This window comes from Hydra viridissima, unplaced genomic scaffold (assembly GCF_058129835.1).
Source record: "Hydra viridissima isolate aposymbiotic clone 2 unplaced genomic scaffold, HvirCarnegie_v1 scaffold_4, whole genome shotgun sequence".
Classification (NCBI taxonomy): Eukaryota; Metazoa; Cnidaria; class Hydrozoa; order Anthoathecata; family Hydridae; genus Hydra; species Hydra viridissima.
Genome location: NW_028324303.1, coordinates 8,913,447 through 8,931,767, shown reverse-complemented (window position 1 = coordinate 8,931,767; position 18,321 = coordinate 8,913,447). Strand labels below are relative to the sequence as shown.

General features: G+C 32.0%; 2 protein-coding genes and 1 pseudogene across 3 annotated transcripts; 2 read left to right on the top strand and 1 right to left on the bottom strand.

Moving 5' to 3' along the window:
• The first annotated feature begins 1,151 nt into the window (after positions 1–1,151).
• LOC149889746 (uncharacterized) lies at positions 1,152–5,422 on the top strand (annotated as a pseudogene). Its single transcript, XR_016451605.1, has 2 exons — positions 1,152–2,934; positions 3,297–5,422. The product of XR_016451605.1 is annotated as an uncharacterized LOC149889746 (transcript).
• A 1,049-nt stretch (positions 5,423–6,471) lies between these two features.
• On the top strand, positions 6,472–8,730 carry LOC149889745 (uncharacterized). The gene is made up of 5 exons (XM_090084470.1): positions 6,472–6,661; positions 6,927–7,153; positions 7,311–7,528; positions 8,160–8,319; positions 8,558–8,730. Exons 2-5 carry the CDS (start codon positions 6,943–6,945, stop codon positions 8,713–8,715), a joined length of 747 nt encoding a protein of 248 aa, XP_089940596.1. The 5' UTR covers positions 6,472–6,661; positions 6,927–6,942; the 3' UTR covers positions 8,716–8,730.
• Positions 8,731–12,287: 3,557 nt separating this feature from the next.
• On the bottom strand, positions 12,288–13,091 carry LOC149889744 (uncharacterized). Its single transcript, XM_090085173.1, has one exon. The coding sequence runs from the start codon at positions 13,089–13,091 to the stop codon at positions 12,288–12,290; it is 804 nt and encodes a 267-aa protein (XP_089941299.1).
• Positions 13,092–18,321: the final 5,230 nt, after the last annotated feature.

Here is an 18,321-nt window from a genome sequence, read left to right as displayed (position 1 = left end):
TTGTTTGGATTAGGGTGGATTAAATTTCCATCAGCTAATTCTTGCCAATTTCTTTGTTCTAACTTTTCAAATAGTTAAAGATCATGTTTGCAGAAAAACTTTAAGTAATTATGATGAAATCAGACTATTATTTAATGGATATGGTTGAACATAATTGTATAATACTGTGCAATATTTTTTAAAAAAATTTATGTACCACTGTTGCAACATCATCTGGCAAAGAATCTGCATTAAATGATCTAGTTGTAAATATATTTTATAGTTTAAAAAAAGTTTCATTTCGTTGTGTTGTTGTTTTCTGATTTTTTTCTTATTTTGAAATAAAATTTAAATGGAATTATTTGTTTGGTTTAGTAACATTTTCTCATCATTATAAGAAAATAACAATTATGTGTTTCAGACTGTAAAGCAGGTGAAATGATAATTATAGGTAATATAACTAACAGGTGAAATTATAATTTTGTAAACATACGATGCTTTGAATTAAAAAATATTTCAGTGAGTTTTATTTATGTTGTTCATTAATTTAGGTTAATATTTTTGTTTATCTCATATAAAAAAAATTACTACTGCTCATCCTTATCCCCTTCCTCTCCCTCCCCTCCCCCTGCCCCTCCTTTCCTCTTTGCTATATAAAAGATCCCAAAGGCTAAGTTTACTTCAAATTTATAGACGCTAAATCAAAAACATTCTCACGAGTGAATATACAAGATTAATTTCACTTTCAATCGCCCCTAAGAACTTTTGCGCTGTGATTAAGTTGTATTCTTTGGTTCCAACTAATTATTCTCTATTTATAATACAAAATCAACAGCAATGATATCCATTTCATTATTACATAAAGAGTTGTTTGCTAAACCTACCTAATGCTTATGCAAACGAAAAATATCGTAGGTTAAAAAAATATAAAACTAATGAGAAGATAAAACAGAAAAGATATACAAAATAAATGAACTTATAAATAAAGAAAAAAAACCAAGCCCAAGTATAGCATCATTTAAAGCAATTAAGCTCATATCATTCTCAGAGCCAAAAACAAGATATCATAAAAACGTATACAAAACGCAAATTAAAAACCAGTCTTCACGGAGACCAAATGGAGACCTCTATAAGAAGTCTAAAATGCGCTTGTGCCGGCAGGGCACCGACTCCTCTTGGATCCCTTGGCCATATTTTGTTGTATCCTGTCAGGCTGAGCAAAAAAATGGCCAAGGGCATCAAGCAATTCAGTGGTAAGTACCGAATTTTGCGACAAATGCACAGAAATGCTTAGAATTTGCTTGTAATGTCGATTCTGTGATTATTTCGTCAAATTGGAGCCTTTCACCGAGATTTCTTGGAGCCTTTGGACATTTTCTGTTGTAACCTATCAGGCTGAGCACGGAAATGACAAAGACAATCAACAGAGAGGCTGGCAAGTACCGGATTTGGCGACAAAACCCCGTTTTTGGCTCAGTTTCCATACAAAACGTCGAAATTTGGGCCAAATGTGGCCAAATTGGAGGCTTTCACCGACTCCTCTTGGATCCCTTGGCCATATTTTGTTGTATCCTGTCAGGCTGAGCAAAAAAATGGCCAAGGGCATCAAGCAATTCAGTGGTAAGTACCGAATTTTGCGACAAATGCACAGAAATGCTTAGAATTTGCTTGTAATGTCGATTCTGTGATTATTTCGTCAAATTGGAGCCTTTCACCGAGATTTCTTGGAGCCTTTGGACATTTTCTGTTGTAACCTATCAGGCTGAGCACGAAAATGACAAAGACAATCAACAGAGAGGCTGGCAAGTACCTAATTTGGCGACAAAACCCCGTTTTTGGCTCAGTTTCCATACAAAACGTCGAAATTTGGGCCAAATGTGGCCAAATTGGAGGCTTTCACCGACTCCTCTTGGATCCCTTGGCCATATTTTGTTGTATCCTGTCAGGCTGAGCAAAAAAATGGCCAAGGGCATCAAGCAATTCAGTGGTAAGTACCGAATTTTGCGACAAATGCACAGAAATGCTTAGAATTTGCTTGTAATGTCGATTCTGTGATTATTTCGTCAAATTGGAGCCTTTCACCGAGATTTCTTGGAGCCTTTGGACATTTTCTGTTGTAACCTATCAGGCTGAGCACGAAAATGACAAAGACAATCAACAGAGAGGCTGGCAAGTACCGGATTTGGCGACAAAACCCCGTTTTTGGCTCAATTTCCATACAAAACGTCGAAATTTGGGCCAAATGTGGCCAAATCGGAGGCTTTCACCAACTCCTCTTGGATCCCTTGGCCTTATTTTGTTGTATCCTGTTAGGCTGAGCAAAAAAATGGCCAAGGGCATCAAGCAATTCAGTGGTAAGTACGGAATTTTGCGACAAATGCACAGAAATGGTTAGAATTTGCTTGTATTGTTGATTCTGTGATTACTTCGTCAAATTGGATACTTCCCAGCAAACCACGACACTCGGGTCCCGCGCCGTAAATGTCTTGGCTGGTGTGGGTTGCCCAGCCTGGGTTCAGTGAGGTTTTTATTTGGGTTTTAATGCGGGTCCCGTGTTGATATCCCAAACCATAATGTATTATTTTGCAAATAAACAACAACTTCATTTCATTTTTCTGAAACAATTATGAGCGACTGAAAGCAATTTTAAATGTTGTGAATTAGTTTGTGTACTTTTATATAGATTTATTTATAGGAAGTTTTTTATAATACTTTCTAGTTTTGTATAAATTATGTACTCACTATAATAATCATAGTATACGAATTAAATTCTTTTTAGAATCTGTCAGATAATCTGATAAAAGATGTTTACAATTTGTAATCGAACTTTCTTGTTTCACCAAATATATCTGATTATAATCTGTTGTATGTGTCATCAGATAACCATAATCATCTAATGAAACATGCAACAGATTATCTGATGCAACACAAATGAATAATGTTTGATCAATTCAGGTATGAAACAGAAATGTATATATATATATATATATATATATATATATATATATATATATATATATATATATATATATATATATATATAAATATTAGTTAAGACATGTCATTAATGTCTCAATTAGTGTAATTTGTCAAACATTTGGAATATGTTGACCTTATTGTAAGCCCTTACATAATAAATTCTTTAGAAGTGTTAGTTTCTGTATTTTTATATTTTTAATGGGAATGTTATTATTTTATAGGTTTTTTTGTTTTTATTGTTTTTCCAAAAAAACTTTTTTGTCTATATTTAGATATTAATTCCGATTTTTTATTTAATAAACATTCTTGGATTTGCTTGTATCAATATTTTCTTTCAGGCATAGTATACATCTTTTGGAAATATCATTATATGCAGGTGCTGTTTTAAGAATACACCAGTTCAATATAAAATCATTAATTTCTTAATCTTTCAATTCCTGTATGTATTTTGATAGCATAGTATGTTTTAAATACTTTTGTTTTTAAAAAAAATGTGGGGTGTTCTTTTGTTTTTTATTTATGCTATATTTTTTTAAACAGCAGTTCTAATCAGAAAATATTAAGTTAAGTTAAACTTCGAAATGGCAACATCTAATGATGATTTCAAGTTGTGTTCAGATAGAACAAAACAAAGAAGAATTAATTCAAAGGTTTCAATAATACTTACAGAGCTATGTATGAAAAATGAGAATTTTGCTAGTATTTCCATGTTAGATAGAACTGTGGATGATATAAGTTTTAGTAAATCAAGAAAAAAATTTGATCAGAATGCAAATGTTCATGAAAAGCAAAATGAATCTATAACTATTTTTGATAGGTTATATTCTCAAAGCGAGTGGAGAATATTATTACTTTGGGGTGCAGTATTGGTTGCTTAATATTTTAAAATTAAATCAGCCTGATTCTATAGTTGACCTTTTGCATATTCATATTAATATTGATGGTATACCACTGTTTAATAGCAATTCAGTTTCTCTTTGGCCAATTCTTGGTTCACTGAAAGAGTGTCCATTAAGTGGACCTTTTCCCATTGCAATTTACAGTAGTACGAAAAAACCTACACCTCTTGATGAATATCTGAATGATTTTGTTTCAGAAATGAAGAGTTTAAAGCAACATGGTTTTCTATTTAATGGTAAAACTTACATAGTGAAGATTGATGCTGTAATATATGATGCACCAGCAAGGGCTTTTATTAAATGTATTAGGCCTCACTCTGCTTATAACTCATGTGAGAGATGCATGCAGCGTGGCAAATGGTGTAACAAATTAACACTGCCCAATTTAGAAGCACCACCAATTACAGACCTAACCTTTACTGAGCGTCATTATTCTGACCATCATGTAGGTTCTTCACCATTGGAGCAGTTAGGTTGTGGTATGGTTACAGAATTTCCTTTGGAATATATGCATCTTGTGTGTTTAGGTGTGATGCGCAGGCTTTTATTTCAATGGATTCATGGACCATGTGGGGATTGTAAGCTATCTCAGTTACAATTATCTATGATATCTAACAACTTAGCAATTATACGTAAACACATCCCCAGAGAGTTTTCAAGAAAACCACGATCTCTTTTAGAATATAAAAAATGGAAAGCTACTGAATTAAGACAATTTTTATTGTACACTGGGCCTGTTGTCTTAAAAACTATTTTAAAAGACACAATATATTCAAACTTCCTTGATTTGTCTGTTGCCATATGGATATTGCTGAGCCCAAATTTATTGTCAAAAAATATTGCCTATGCTGAACAACTCTTAAAATACTTTGTGTTTTCATTTTCTAAGTTGTATGGTGAAAATCAACTTGTATATAATATTCACTCTTTAATACATTTGCCCAGTGATGCTAAACATTATGGTGTTCTTGATAATGTATCTGCGTTTCAATATGAAAGTTACCTTGGGAGATTAAAAAAATTAGTTCATAAGCCTCAAAATCCAACTGGTCAAATAGTACGCTGAATTATTTAAGGGCACTGCAACATCAATGACAACACTTCCAATAAGAAAGAGCCAATATTGAAGAGAATTCATTTAGATGGTCCTATACCTGTTGATTATCGTTCTTATTTTCAGTTCAAACATTACCATGGACCTAGGTATTTTATCTCCACATCCATTGGAGACAATTGCTTTCAGATTGAAAGTAAGTTAGGAATTGTAAAGAATATTTTGCACAATTCTACCTTTGCTGAACCCAATAATGCTTAAGTTGTGTTTGAAGAATTTGAAGATGCTGAACTATTTTTTTCAGATCCAGTTAGTTCAATTTCACTTTTAATATATTTTGTGACCAAGCTTACTGGAATTAGACGAACCTTTCCTGTTGCTAGTTTCCTGACAAAGTATCTTTTACTTCCATTTAAACAAGAATTTGTTGCTTTACCACAGTTGCATTTATCTTAACTTTTAAAATATTTTTTTAAGTCAATTTAAAATTTCTATTGTCTAAAAAAGAAAATAATTTATTACTTATATAACTTTAATATTACACTTTCTTTTGGTGGTGCTTTGAGTGATTTTTTTTGTTTAGAATTTGTGAATGTACAAGTTGTTACTCCATAGATAAATAAATATTAAAAAAATTTTACTTTGATAAGTTTAGTTGCAATATTAATTTGTAATATTTTTATTTGATTATAAAAAATTTAAAGAATGGTGAGTATTATGACTACATGACTATTAATATTGATTACTAAATTTTAGCTGATGCAGTTTTGATTTTACTACACTAAAATGTATGCAATTGTTGAATATGTTGAGACTAAAGAGATTGATTTTTTTGCCAATGAAGTGGATGGTTGATGGAAATAAACAGAATGTTAAAAGTTTAATTAAAGATAAAACTGCATTAAATTTTTACTATCCACCAGTAAAAGCAGCAAGTAAAGTGTCAAATGCCAAAAAAATATGCAGTAACCCTGAAGAACACTGGCTTTTATACAAAGTGCGAATTCTTGGAATTGCAAGTTACTACTATTGTTGTTTTTAGAGATCCTTCTCTGAAATCCTGTCTTTCTCTCTTAATAAGATTTTTAGAGCTCCTTAAGGGGACTCTGAATTAGTCATTAATAAAATGGTTTTGCAATGGTAGAAAGGAGAGCACTCTTTTCTCCCATTTCTAAAACATATAGAGCACTCATGTATGCAAAGAAAAAATAATTGTTTAGAGCATAGCACTTAGCTATTGATGTGTAAAATATTTCACAGACATTGCATGTAATCAATGAAATGTACACAAAATATAATTTGTTCTAGACACTCTTAAAAGCGCAAATGAAAAAAAAAAACAGGCTGAAGACACATCTAATGTTGACTATGACACAGATGATTATAATAACTGTAGAAATTTGGAAACACAAAAAATTAGGTTAGAGAATTCCAGTATAATTTGTTTCACTCATGTTCAGAGTTAAAATAAATGTAAATATATATTAATTTTTTAAATTTAATTTTAACTGTAGAAAAATTGTTTTCTGATTTACAGATCATTTTAGGATTTTTCATTCAAATTATTTTTAGCTTGCTGTCTATTGTTTCAATAATAAAATCAATTAATAAAATTTTTTAGTTTAATTTATAATATTTAAAAATAATAGTTGTCTCTTTTGTTTAGAAAAAGAAAACATTCTTTTGACTATGAAAATGATGTTGCTGATGATGAAATTGAAGACTCTTATCAAGAAAACAGATTGTTTATGTAAAAAAATTTAATCTATAAAGTTCTAAATTGTTTATCTAAGATCATGAGACACCAAAAAATTATAAATAAATAAAATAGTATTAATAGAATGGTTTTTGTTATTTTTATCACTTCATATTTTCAGATATGAAGGTTTTTTAATAGATGGCAGGTGTGGTTCTTGGTTCTTTAATAGATGGATTGCCGTAGTAATAGTTTTAAATGTGAATATAGTTGGTAAATCTAGTACATTTATACCTATTTTGTTATCTTGTTGTTTCAGAAATACAAGCATCTCTATGGTTACAAAACCAACACCACCTCAACACTTAAGGGCACTACAATCAAGCTCACGCTCATCTTTGTCTCAAAATGTGCCTGTATTAAAACACCTACCACAATCCAGTACCTCTGATCACCAGCCTAATGTAATACAACCTGATATGTTACCCAGTCATTCAAAAAATATAATGGAAACATCAGCTCAGGTGTTAAATTCAATAAACTCAAGTAAGCTTGTTTTTTAAAGTTGCTGAGTTCCATGATTATTAATTTTAAAAAAAAAATTGAAGTAATTCAAATTATTGAAATAGTGAGATTATAACGTTTTTGACTGTATTGTATAGTAAATTGTAGAGTAAAAACCAAATTTTTAAATATGATTTAGCTGTTCTTATGCAGAAGTTATTAACAACTCTTGAAGAAATAAAAGAAACTCAAAAGACTCATTCTGTAATGCTACAATCTATTATGAGACAAATAAATACACCTCAGTTGGAAAATGATAATGAGTTGCCAAATGACATTCACTTTCCCCTTTCTAATATCAAAGATATTAATGATTTGGAGGAGCATCTAAAAGATCAATCAATAAAGAGAACACTGGTGAGTATTTTATTTTCCATGTTTAACAATATTATTTTTCATAACTTCATGGTTTATTTTATGTTTTATGAAATAAATAAGTGATGTGTAAACTAAATGTTTTATAATTATACCCTAACCCATGTCCTGGTCATGATGTTAAACTGATCCTATATTGGCCCAGGTGAGGTTCTTTAGCTGTGGTAAGGTACTTAGTTAATTTTGCTGTGGTAAGGTATCAAAGTTTTCCATCTCCTAGGAGATGGAAAGCTTTGAGGTTAAACCCCCAATTTTAATGAGGAGTTTGTAAATCTAGGCTGGAGGGCCACTCTAGTTATGGGGGCCACTCATTTTTTATTAACAGTCTCTCAACTCTTAATTTTGACACCCAAGCCTTGTCACAAAATTGCTGCATGGAGAAACAAAATGAGTGTGGTTCTTCCTGAGGTGGAGAGTGGTGGGATTGAACCGCAAATCTTGTATTTACAAGGTGGATGCTCTACCACTACTCCACCTATACTTAAAAGCCTAATCATATGTGTTACCTCAAAGTCTTTGAAAAATGTTACATTAGCAAATGTAATTGGCTGTAAAAGAGTTCATACATAATTCAATCATTTACTAATTTAATTCAACTTGATACTTTTTTCAGACTTGTATTGTATCCAATATTGGTGGAAGCTCATTAAATGATGCCATTAAAAGAATGATGAAATTCATTGTCTCTAATAACCTTGGAAGACTGTGTAATCTTTCTGGGCAATCTGGAAAAGTTTGTTTTTCCAAACTGGAAATATTTGAAGTAGTCTGTGGTATGTTATGCTATTCATATAATAATCTTGAGACATGTAATTTAAAAAATGTTTTTTCTGTGAGTTTTGTCTTGTGAAATTTTTTTAATAAAGTTTGTGTATGAATACACAAACTTTATTTAAAAAATTTCATATCAGCAACTGCGGTATGGAAATTTTCAGCACTTAATCTAAATGGTCAAATCAAAACGTGTGTGTGTGTGTGTATATATATGTAATTCTTCTTTTGTGCGTTTAGGTGCAGTTAAAAGAAATGCATTAACGACTAATGCAGCCCAAAAGGAGATCGAAGGTAAATTGCGCAGGTGGTTCGCTAACGCCCGAGACAGGGGCCAAGACAGCCGAAAAAAAAAAGTATCTGTAACATCTCCAAATTCTTTATTATCAGAAATATAGTTAGAATTCAATATATATTCGACTATTAATTAAAGTATAAAGTATGCGAGGTTTACTAAGTTTCAAATACATTTGAGGATTGCCATGCGGTGATACTCATGCGTGTGGTCATACAGGTCGTAGATTGGTCCCAAGATGCACAAGTTAAGCTTAACAAACGGTCTCTGTGGGTCACATCCCAAGAAGTTCCCATGCGGGCCCCTTTCAAAAATAATCCCTTGCGGTTCCCGTGCGGGCCCCCTGGACAAAACCTTGTGGGTCCCGACTGGGATTCCAGTGCGGGACCCATACTTTAACTAGCGTGGGACCCGTGCGGGTCCCGACTTGTTTGGCTGGCTGGGTTACACCAAGATTTCTTGGAGCCTTTGGACATTTTCTGTTAAAACCTATCAGGCTGAGCACGAAAATGGCAAAGACAATCAACAGAGAGGCTGGCAAGTACCGGATTTGGCGACAAAACCCCGTTTTTGGCTCAATATCCATACAAAACGTCGAAATTTGGGCCAAATGTGGCCAAATTGGAGGCTTTCACCGACTCCTCTTGGATCCCTTGTCCATATTTTGTTGTATCCTGTCAGGCTGAGCACGAAAATGACAAAGACAATCAACAGAGAGGCTGGCAAGTAGCGGATTTGGCGACAAAACCCTGTTTTTGGACCAATTTCCATATAAAACGTCGAAATTTGGGCCAAATGTGGCCATATTCGAGGCTTTCATCAACTCCTCTTGGATCCCTTGTCCATATTTTGTTGTATCCTGTCAGGCTGAGCAAAAAAATGGCCAAGGGCATCAAGCAATTCAGTGATAAGTACCGAATTTTGCGACAAATGAACAGAAATGCTTAGAATTTGCTTGTAATGTCAATTCTGTGATTATTTCGTCAAATTGGAGCCTTTCACCGAGATTTCTTGGAGCCTTTGCACATTTTCTATTGTAACCTATCAGGCTGAGCACGAAAATGACAAAGGCAATCAACAGAGAGGCTGGCAAGTAGCGGATTTGGCGACAAAACCCTGTTTTTGGACCAATTTCCATATAAAACGTCGAAATTTGGGCCAAATGTGGCCATATTCGAGGCTTTCATCAACTCCTCTTGGATCCCTTGTCCATATTTTGTTGTATCCTGTCAGGCTGAGCAAAAAAATGGCCAAGGGCATCAAGCAATTCAGTGATAAGTACCGAATTTTGCGACAAATGAACAGAAATGCTTAGAATTTGCTTGTAATGTCAATTCTGTGATTATTTCGTCAAATTGGAGCCTTTCACCGAGATTTCTTGGAGCCTTTGCACATTTTCTATTGTAACCTATCAGGCTGAGCACGAAAATGACAAAGGCAATCAACAGAGAGGCTGGCAAGTACCGGATTTGGCGACAAAACCCCGTTTTTATCTCAATTTCCATACAAAACGTCGAAATTTGGGCAAAATGTGGCCAAATTCGAGGTTTTCACCTACTCCTCTTGGATCCCTTGGCCATATTTTGTTGTATCCTGTCAGGCTGAGCAAAAAAATGGCCAAGGGCATCAAGCAATTCATTAGTAAGTACTGAATTTTGCGATAAATGCTCAGAAATGCTTAGAATTTGCTTGTAATGTCAATTCTGTGATTATTTCGTCAAATTGGAGCCTTTCACCGAGTTTTCTTGGAGCCTTTGGATGTTTTCTGTTGTAACCTATCAGGCTGAGCACGAAAATGACAAAGACAATCAACAGAGAGTCTGGCAAGTATCGGATTTGGCGACAGCCTGATAGGATACAACAAAAAATGAGCAAGGGATCCAAGAGGAGTTGGTGAAAGTCTCGAATTTGGCCACATTTGTCCCAAATTTTGACGTTTTGTATGGAAATTGACCAAAAAACGGACTTTTGTCGCAGATTCCGGTACTTGCCAGCTTCTCTGTTGATTGTCTTTGTCATTTTTATGCTCAGCCTGATAGGGTACAACAGAAAATGTCCTGAGGCTCCAAGAAATCTCGGTGAAAAGGTCCAATTTGACGAAATAATCACAGTATTGACATTACAAGCAAATTGCAAGCGTTTCTGTGCATTTGTCGCCACTTTCGGTACTTATCACTGAATTGCTTGATGCCCATTGCCATTTTTTTGCTCAGCCTGATAGGATGCATCAAAAAATGAGCAAGGGATTCAAGAGGAGTTGGTGAAAGTTTCGAATATGGCCACATTTGGCCCAAATTTTGACGTTTTGTATGGAACTTGATCTAAAGATCCGATTTTTTTACTATCTCTTTTCATAGCCTTTAGCATTTTGTCGTTAGTGATTTTTTTAAAATTCTTTTGTTGTTGTTTTGAAGAGTGTTGTCATTTTGCTCATGTTTTTTTTAAGGTGGTTTGTTTGTTTCGTACTTTAAGAATTATTTTATTTTATATCTACTTTCTTTATATATCCTTGCTGTCTCAATTTTTTAATATATGTTTTTTATTGATTTAGTTTTGTTTTTGAAAACGTTTTAGTTGACGTGTAGATCGTAAGAACAATTCAAATGTATAAAAAAAAAAAAAAAGGCAGCAACAACTATGTTTAAAGATAATCAATAATTACAACATTGAATAAAAAAACGTATTCTAAAACACAATAAAAACAATAAATAACAACAACACTAATACAAAGAATTTAAAAAGTTTAACAAAAGCATTAAATAATAAAAGTAATAATCAATTACAAAAATGATAAGTGATAAAAGGAATCTAATAATATAACCTCATTAACCTAAGACTAACAAATAAACAATAACAATAATTAAAAATATTGCAAAATATAATATAAATCTTAACTAACATTAACAGCAGCAACAACAACAAGGAAACCCTGCCTGAAAAACAGAATAGATAGACAACATAGAGACATAGAAAACATAACAAAAAAAAAAACACAAAAAAAACTTAGAGCCCAGCCAGGCCCTTTCAGAGACTGAGTGTGGCCCGGGCCATTTACAAATTTTGAGACCCTTACCATAAAATAACTGCCATTGCATAATAAATAAAAAAACAGCAAATTAGTAATAATTTTTATTTTAAAAATGCTTTTCTTGCTTTTGCTTTTGCAAATACACTAACAACTGTTGAAAAATTGAGTTTTCTTGCAATATCACAGTTAATATTCAACATTGCAAGTCCATTCAAGCGTTCTTGTCCCATGGTTGAACGGTGATAGTTCTTTACTTGTTTCAACACATTGAAAGACCTTTCTCCTGAAGCCACTGAGACAGGCAAACTGATAAAAATTCGCAAAGCAATTGATATGTTAGGAAAAACACCAGACAGTCCAAGTTCTAATATTTCTTGAAACAATTCTTTTGGTTTGCAATCTGATGTAAAGTTTGTGGAGTAAATTTGTTTCAGAAAGATTATCTCATCAGAAATATCAGACAGTATTTCCTTGTGGTACTTTTTTTGAAAGTTTGTTGTGGCACTGAGTAGTTCTTCATTGCTCATCTTGTTGAAGTGCCAAAGAAATCCAAAAATACTACAAATTTGTTGTTGTGACTCAAATCGACGTTTAAGACCTGCTAGAATAGAGCCGATTATTACATAAAATACATTGATTTTATAGTGCTATTCTGAATCAAATTGTGTTTTCAACTTTCGAGTGGTAGAAAATTCTGATGAAATGTCAATATTCATTGCAATTAATTTTGACTTATTCAGAACAGCATCCCATTTTTCACGAATCTGTTGAATGCTGTCCATGAGATTTTTAATGTTTTCCATTTCAACATCTAGAGTTGCATTTCTTGCCTCAATTATAAGATTGGTTTGGTGAATCATTGTGAGGAGCTTCATCCATAAAGATGACATTACAATGCATTCAAATTTTGACAAATACTTTTGAATGGACTGAAGTTCTGACTGAGCTGATACTGTGAGATTGAGAGATTGCAGCTCTTTTAAAGCTGTTCTCAGTGAATTCAAGTGACGGGCAACTGGTTTTACTGCTTCAATCCTTGCTGACCATCGGGTCTTGGAAATACCATGTAGTGAAGCAGGTACATGTTGCTTGAGATTTTCCCACCTTTGTGGACTACTGCTGAAGAAATTGTACATTTGCTGCACAATTCCAAAGTAAAGAATTGCTTCTTTGCATGATTCAGCACAGTCAACACCAACAAGGTTTAAAGTGTGATTTCCACAGCTGGCAAACATACAGTTTGGGTTTTCTTCTAGCAAAACTGCTTGCATACCTTTGTATTTTCCAGCCATGTTTGGACCATTGTCGTATGCCTGACCAGTACACAGTTTAAAATCTATGTTCAACAAAGTTAGAACGTGAAGAATCCTTGCTGCAATTTCTTTTCCAGTTTTTTTTTGAGTAATCGTCAAAATAGAGAAACCGTTCTTCAATGGAAAATTTAGATCCATCAATTTTTATATAACGGATAATGAAAGTTGTTTGCTCCTTGTGAGAGCATTCTGGTGTTGCATCAACAACAATTGAAAAATATTTGGTGTTTTGAATCTCTTCAATAATTTTGGTTTGAACAAAAGATCCACAGAGTTCAATAAATTCATTTTGAATCCGGGTGGACAGATAATGAACTTGTAAGCGCTTTTTGTTCAGTTGAGATTCATGGACCTTTTTCACATGCTCTGATAAAATTGGATCATATTTGCTGAGGAGCTCAATTATTCCGAGAAAGTTTCCATTGTCAGGGTCATAAATGTGTTGACTGGAACCAAGTAAAGCAAGCCCACGTTCAGAAAGAAAAAGAATGACGTTCAAAAGGCGCTCAAGAAGTTTTGTCCAATTACTGGTTTCAGTTGACTATCTGTTATTAGTAAATTATCAATAGAACTTTTTCTGATGGCTGCTCTACTGGCTGATTTCCATTTGACATTTCATGTGCTGGTATTCGGTCTTTCAACTTTCTCCAACCCCTGATGATATTCCAACCTAACTGTTCTGAAAAGGTGGATACTTTGGAATCACTTTTGTTCAAAAGAAAGCAGGGTGCACAATTGAATGACTGTTGCACATCACTCCAGCAAAGCCAATCTCTTGTGCATATCACACCATTGGGAAGAATTTTTGATCTCAGACGAGTAGGAAAGGCGTGATTATAAGAATCTCGTGGAATATTGTTTGGAATTAAAAAGTTTGTTTGGAAACTTTCTTGCATTTGAGTAATATTTCGTTTGTCAACAGTGCAAATGTCAGACACAATCAATTTTGATATATTAGAACAATCTGATTCACATTTTTGGTCCAAAGTTTCTGAATATGAAATTTCAGAATCAGAGATGCAATTATCATTTGAGATGGCTTGCAAATTTGTTTCCCTCTGCTGACTGTTGCTTTGGTGAATCAATGAATTTTCACAATTTGATTCCAAGCTTTCTAAATTTGTAATTCCAGATTCAGAGACACAAGTTGTATTTGAGATGTCTTGCACATTTGTATCTATCTGGGGATTTTTGTTTTGTTGTAACATTGATTTTTCAGAAGATGTAGTTCGGGATATTTCAATATCTGATTTACCGTGTGTTGGGTTGGCTTGATTTTCCAGTGGTCTTAGAAATGATGTTATTGACTTTAGGCTCTTTGTTTCTTCTTCAATTTTTTGTCTTTTTCGCCTTTTGGATGCACCACTTTCAAATTTTCTCTTCATGTTTAAATTTAGCAATGACATTAGTTTTATAAGTTTTCGATCTTGCTGCAAACAACAATTATTAATGACTGAATTAAAATAAATATCAGAACAAACTTAATACAACACAAATAATTTAATTAAAATAATAATTATGTGTATTAATAATCAACTAATTAAGTATATTAAAATATTGTCTCAACATTGATTAAAATTTTATGTAATTGCTCATGTTATCACAATTTAATAAAAATATATTAAATTTCCGAAAAAATTTGGAGGCCCCTATTTAGGTCGAGGCCTAGGCCAAATGGCCCGTGTGGCCCACCTCTGATAGGGCCTGAGCCCAGCTATAATGTCTTGTTTCAATAAATGAACTAGCTCTCGGTTGCGTTGGCATCCGCAAGGAACTTTAAACTTACAAAAATCAACTAAAAGCCAGGGAGGAAGGTGGTAAAAGCTCTAGACATTCAAAAGGCATCCTTATTTATTACTTTCAAAAATTCTCTTTAATTAAATACGTAGCTCAATATTACTGAATCATTTTCATAAATTCAACACAAACACCGAGAGAAAATTGATAAACCATAAACAACATAAACTTTGCAAAGAAATACTATCACGTCAAAGACAGATTTTCTCCCCCGGTCATTCAAGCTAGCTGAAGCAACTCGAAACAGCCAAACAAAAACTCATAAAAGCAAAACCAAAACTTACTCAGTTTACTCCTGGTATTTGCAGATTTTGAAACTTATATCACAGAAGCCCTTTTTATGTTTATTTTCAAAGGCTGCTAACCAAGGTGTATTTCCCATAAGTAGCTCATTAGGGCAGACCTCTTGTGGAAGGAAACGGCCCACATGAATGTACCAATTTCATTCTATGCACGCTGGATCCACACAAACTTAGGAATTTTCGACATTCACGTGACCAAAGGGGAGGGGGTTTTATCTTGCAAAAATTTAACTCTCCTCTCTCTCTCTCTCTCTACCCCTCTCGCTCCCCCTCACCCCTCTTACTACGTCGTGCAACCGGAATTTTTTATGCAGGCCTTTTTTTTAACGGTTGAATTATTCGTTTAGACTTGTTTTTAAAAGAGAAAATGCAATGTTGTTTATGATATATTGTGAATTATTCTTACATGATGTAATGAAAACAAACTTTTATAATTTAAACGTGGATTTTTAGAATTCATTTAAAGCAAAAAGAAAATATTTTCTATTTTAAAATAAAGTTTCTATATCGTGCCAAAAAAATGTTGTGTATGCTTGTCACAATAATTATCAAAATGAAAATATACGTGTATACATATGTATGTATGTATGTATGTATGTATGTATGTATGTATGTATGTATGTATGTATGTATGTATGTATGTATGTATGTATGTATGTATGTATGTATGTATGTATGTATTTATGTATGTATGTATGTATGTATGTATATATATATATATATATATATATATATATATATATATATATATATATATATATATATATATATATATATATATATATATATATATATATATATATATCTAGTGAAGAGTGAAGCTAGTAAAGTATCAGTGCATCAATTTCCTAGTGATAATGTTGAACGTGAAAGATAGATAAAAGCCATTCCAATCTCTAATTTAGTTGTTACCAATAATACTGTTATCTGTGAGTTACACTTTCCTCCAAGTTTTGAAACTTTTACAGTACATGGAGGAAAACGTCGATTAAAAAATGGTCCCTCTGTTTGGCTGAAAGTACCCTTATCTCAAGTTCCAACTGCTGGTCCAACTGAAAGAACTACCATAATATCTTTAAGTGGAATTAAAAATATATTATATGATGAGTTTATGAAAATCTTAGCTTTGAAACATTTCATAATGGAGTTAAGCGTAATCTTTCTATTTTAACAATCAATCTAATAATAACTGTTTGACACCTAGTCTAAGTTTGATAAGAAAATGGACAATAAAAAAGAAGTAATTATGCAACATATTTTAATAATGGGACAAAAAAAAAAATCGGAGATAAAATTTATACATCAAACATAGTTATATGCTCATTTTGCATATTTTTAATGATAAGGCCAGAAGGAAACATTAGTTTTCATTCTATGGACGTGAGATCCACAACATTCTGACATTTTTTTAATATTGTCATTATTGTTATATTTTAAAGTTTTTTTTTTATTTTTAGTATTTATCACTTACTGTTGTTAATAGTTTTAACAAGCTTTAAGTTTTTTTTTGTTATTTTTACTTGTTCTTCTGTATTATTTTTTTCATCTGTTTCAGTTTTTAAAATTTCTTTTTTTTTTTTCACATGCACATTTACTATGCTTTTTTTGTTGTTACAGGGCTTTTTGTTGCTGTTAGTGTAGTTAAGGTTTCTATTTTACTTTGTAATACTTTTAATTGTTGTTGTTGTTTATTATCTTTGTTATACATTTAAGTTAATGTGGTTATGTCATTAAATTCCTCTTATCACTTATCATTTTTGTAATTGATTATTATTTTTATTGTTTATTGCTTTTGTTAAGCTTTTTAAATTTGTTGTATTAGTGTTGCTGTTATTTTTTGTTTTTATTGTGTTTTAGAATGCTTTTTTCTTATTCAATTTTGTAATTATTATCTTTAAATATAGTTGTTTGTTGTTGTTGTTTGTTTTTTTTTTTGTTTGGATTGTGGTGGATTAAAAATTCCAACGGATAACTCTTGCCAATAGATGTTTTAAAGTTATTTTGTTAACATTTTTAAATTAAGCTTGCTTTTTTTTTTAATTTTTTATTCAAGTTTGGTTATTTTTCATCATAATTATAACTATCATAATAAAATCTATTTTATTGTTTTTGCTTAACATTCTTAAACAGTAATATATTATTTTAATAATAATATGCTATCATTTAATGGTTAATTTTATATTTTAATTTATTGATAATTTATTATGAAAAGTTTTTACAATTGTTATGAGTGAATTAGGTATCAAATGGTGTGCATTACATAATGGATCATGTTGTCATTTTTTTTTTAAGAAAAAAAAACTTTAGCATGTAAATAATATTTATGTTATGACAAAATTGCTTATAATTATTATCAAATAATATTTATGTGCACTTTTTTCATCTTATCAACCAGTTTATGTGTTGATGTTTGAAACAGAAATAAGTGAATTATTTTAAAAAAAAAGAAATTAAAGTAAATAACATTCTCATAAAGTTTTTATTCATTTTAAAAATAATTGCATTTAGCGTTTTAAGGTATCATGGGGCCCAAAAGAATATTTGTGTGTTTTGTGGTGCAGCAAAAAAATATCTAGCATCAAACTTTACATAGCGTTCACAAATAGACATAGACTGTAGAAATGGACATATACTTTTTATATTCATTAACAATGATGAATCACAAAAAACAACTATCAAACAATTCAATAAGCTTTATGGCTTCAAGATTTATAGAAGTCATATTAAACTTCTTGTTAGAGAATCAAAAAATAGGCTTGCAATTTTTTAAGAGAGTCTAAACATTTTATTGACTTTTACTATGAGCTTTTCTTGTGCCAAATAACAGTATTGCCAGCAACACATTCATTTCAGTCAAGTCCAAATTCAAGTAACACTATTTTATCTATGTCAGTTAACTCATCTCCTAAACATATATGTGTTTTATCTTTATCTGATTCAAGACCATTATTCAGATTAAGAGCTGACCAGTTGTCTCCTAGAACAAAAGTCCTAAAATGATGGTTTAGTATTTTGGCGAATGATATTACTACCAAAATATGAAAGCATAGAGAGGTTGTGAAGGTGTTAAGGGAAAATGTTAAACTAAGGGCAAGATTTAAACATCTCATGAGACTATTGCTCACAAAGACAAGATAATTAAAAGTTTGAGGAATAAAAAAAAACTGCAATGTTTAAAGTTAGTTGTAAAAACACAGTATGCTGACAATTATTTTTCTTATTCTTATTGTTGTTAATGTTTTTATACTTCCTTATTATAATATTATTAT

What these genes read in the sequence shown, in the direction of transcription:
- LOC149889745 (XM_090084470.1), top strand. Translation starts at nt 6,943, where the DNA reads ATGGTTACAAAACCAACACCACCTCAACACTTAAGGGCACTACAATCA. An exon ending in GTTAAATTCAATAAACTCAA is followed by an intron (nt 7,154 to 7,310) that starts GTAAGCTTGTTT and finishes AATATGATTTAG; the next exon opens with CTGTTCTTATGCAGAAGTTA. An exon ending in AATATTTGAAGTAGTCTGTG is followed by an intron (nt 8,320 to 8,557) that starts GTATGTTATGCT and finishes TTGTGCGTTTAG; the next exon opens with GTGCAGTTAAAAGAAATGCA.
- LOC149889744 (XM_090085173.1), bottom strand. Translation starts at nt 13,091, where the DNA reads ATGGATCTAAATTTTCCATTGAAGAACGGTTTCTCTATTTTGACGATT.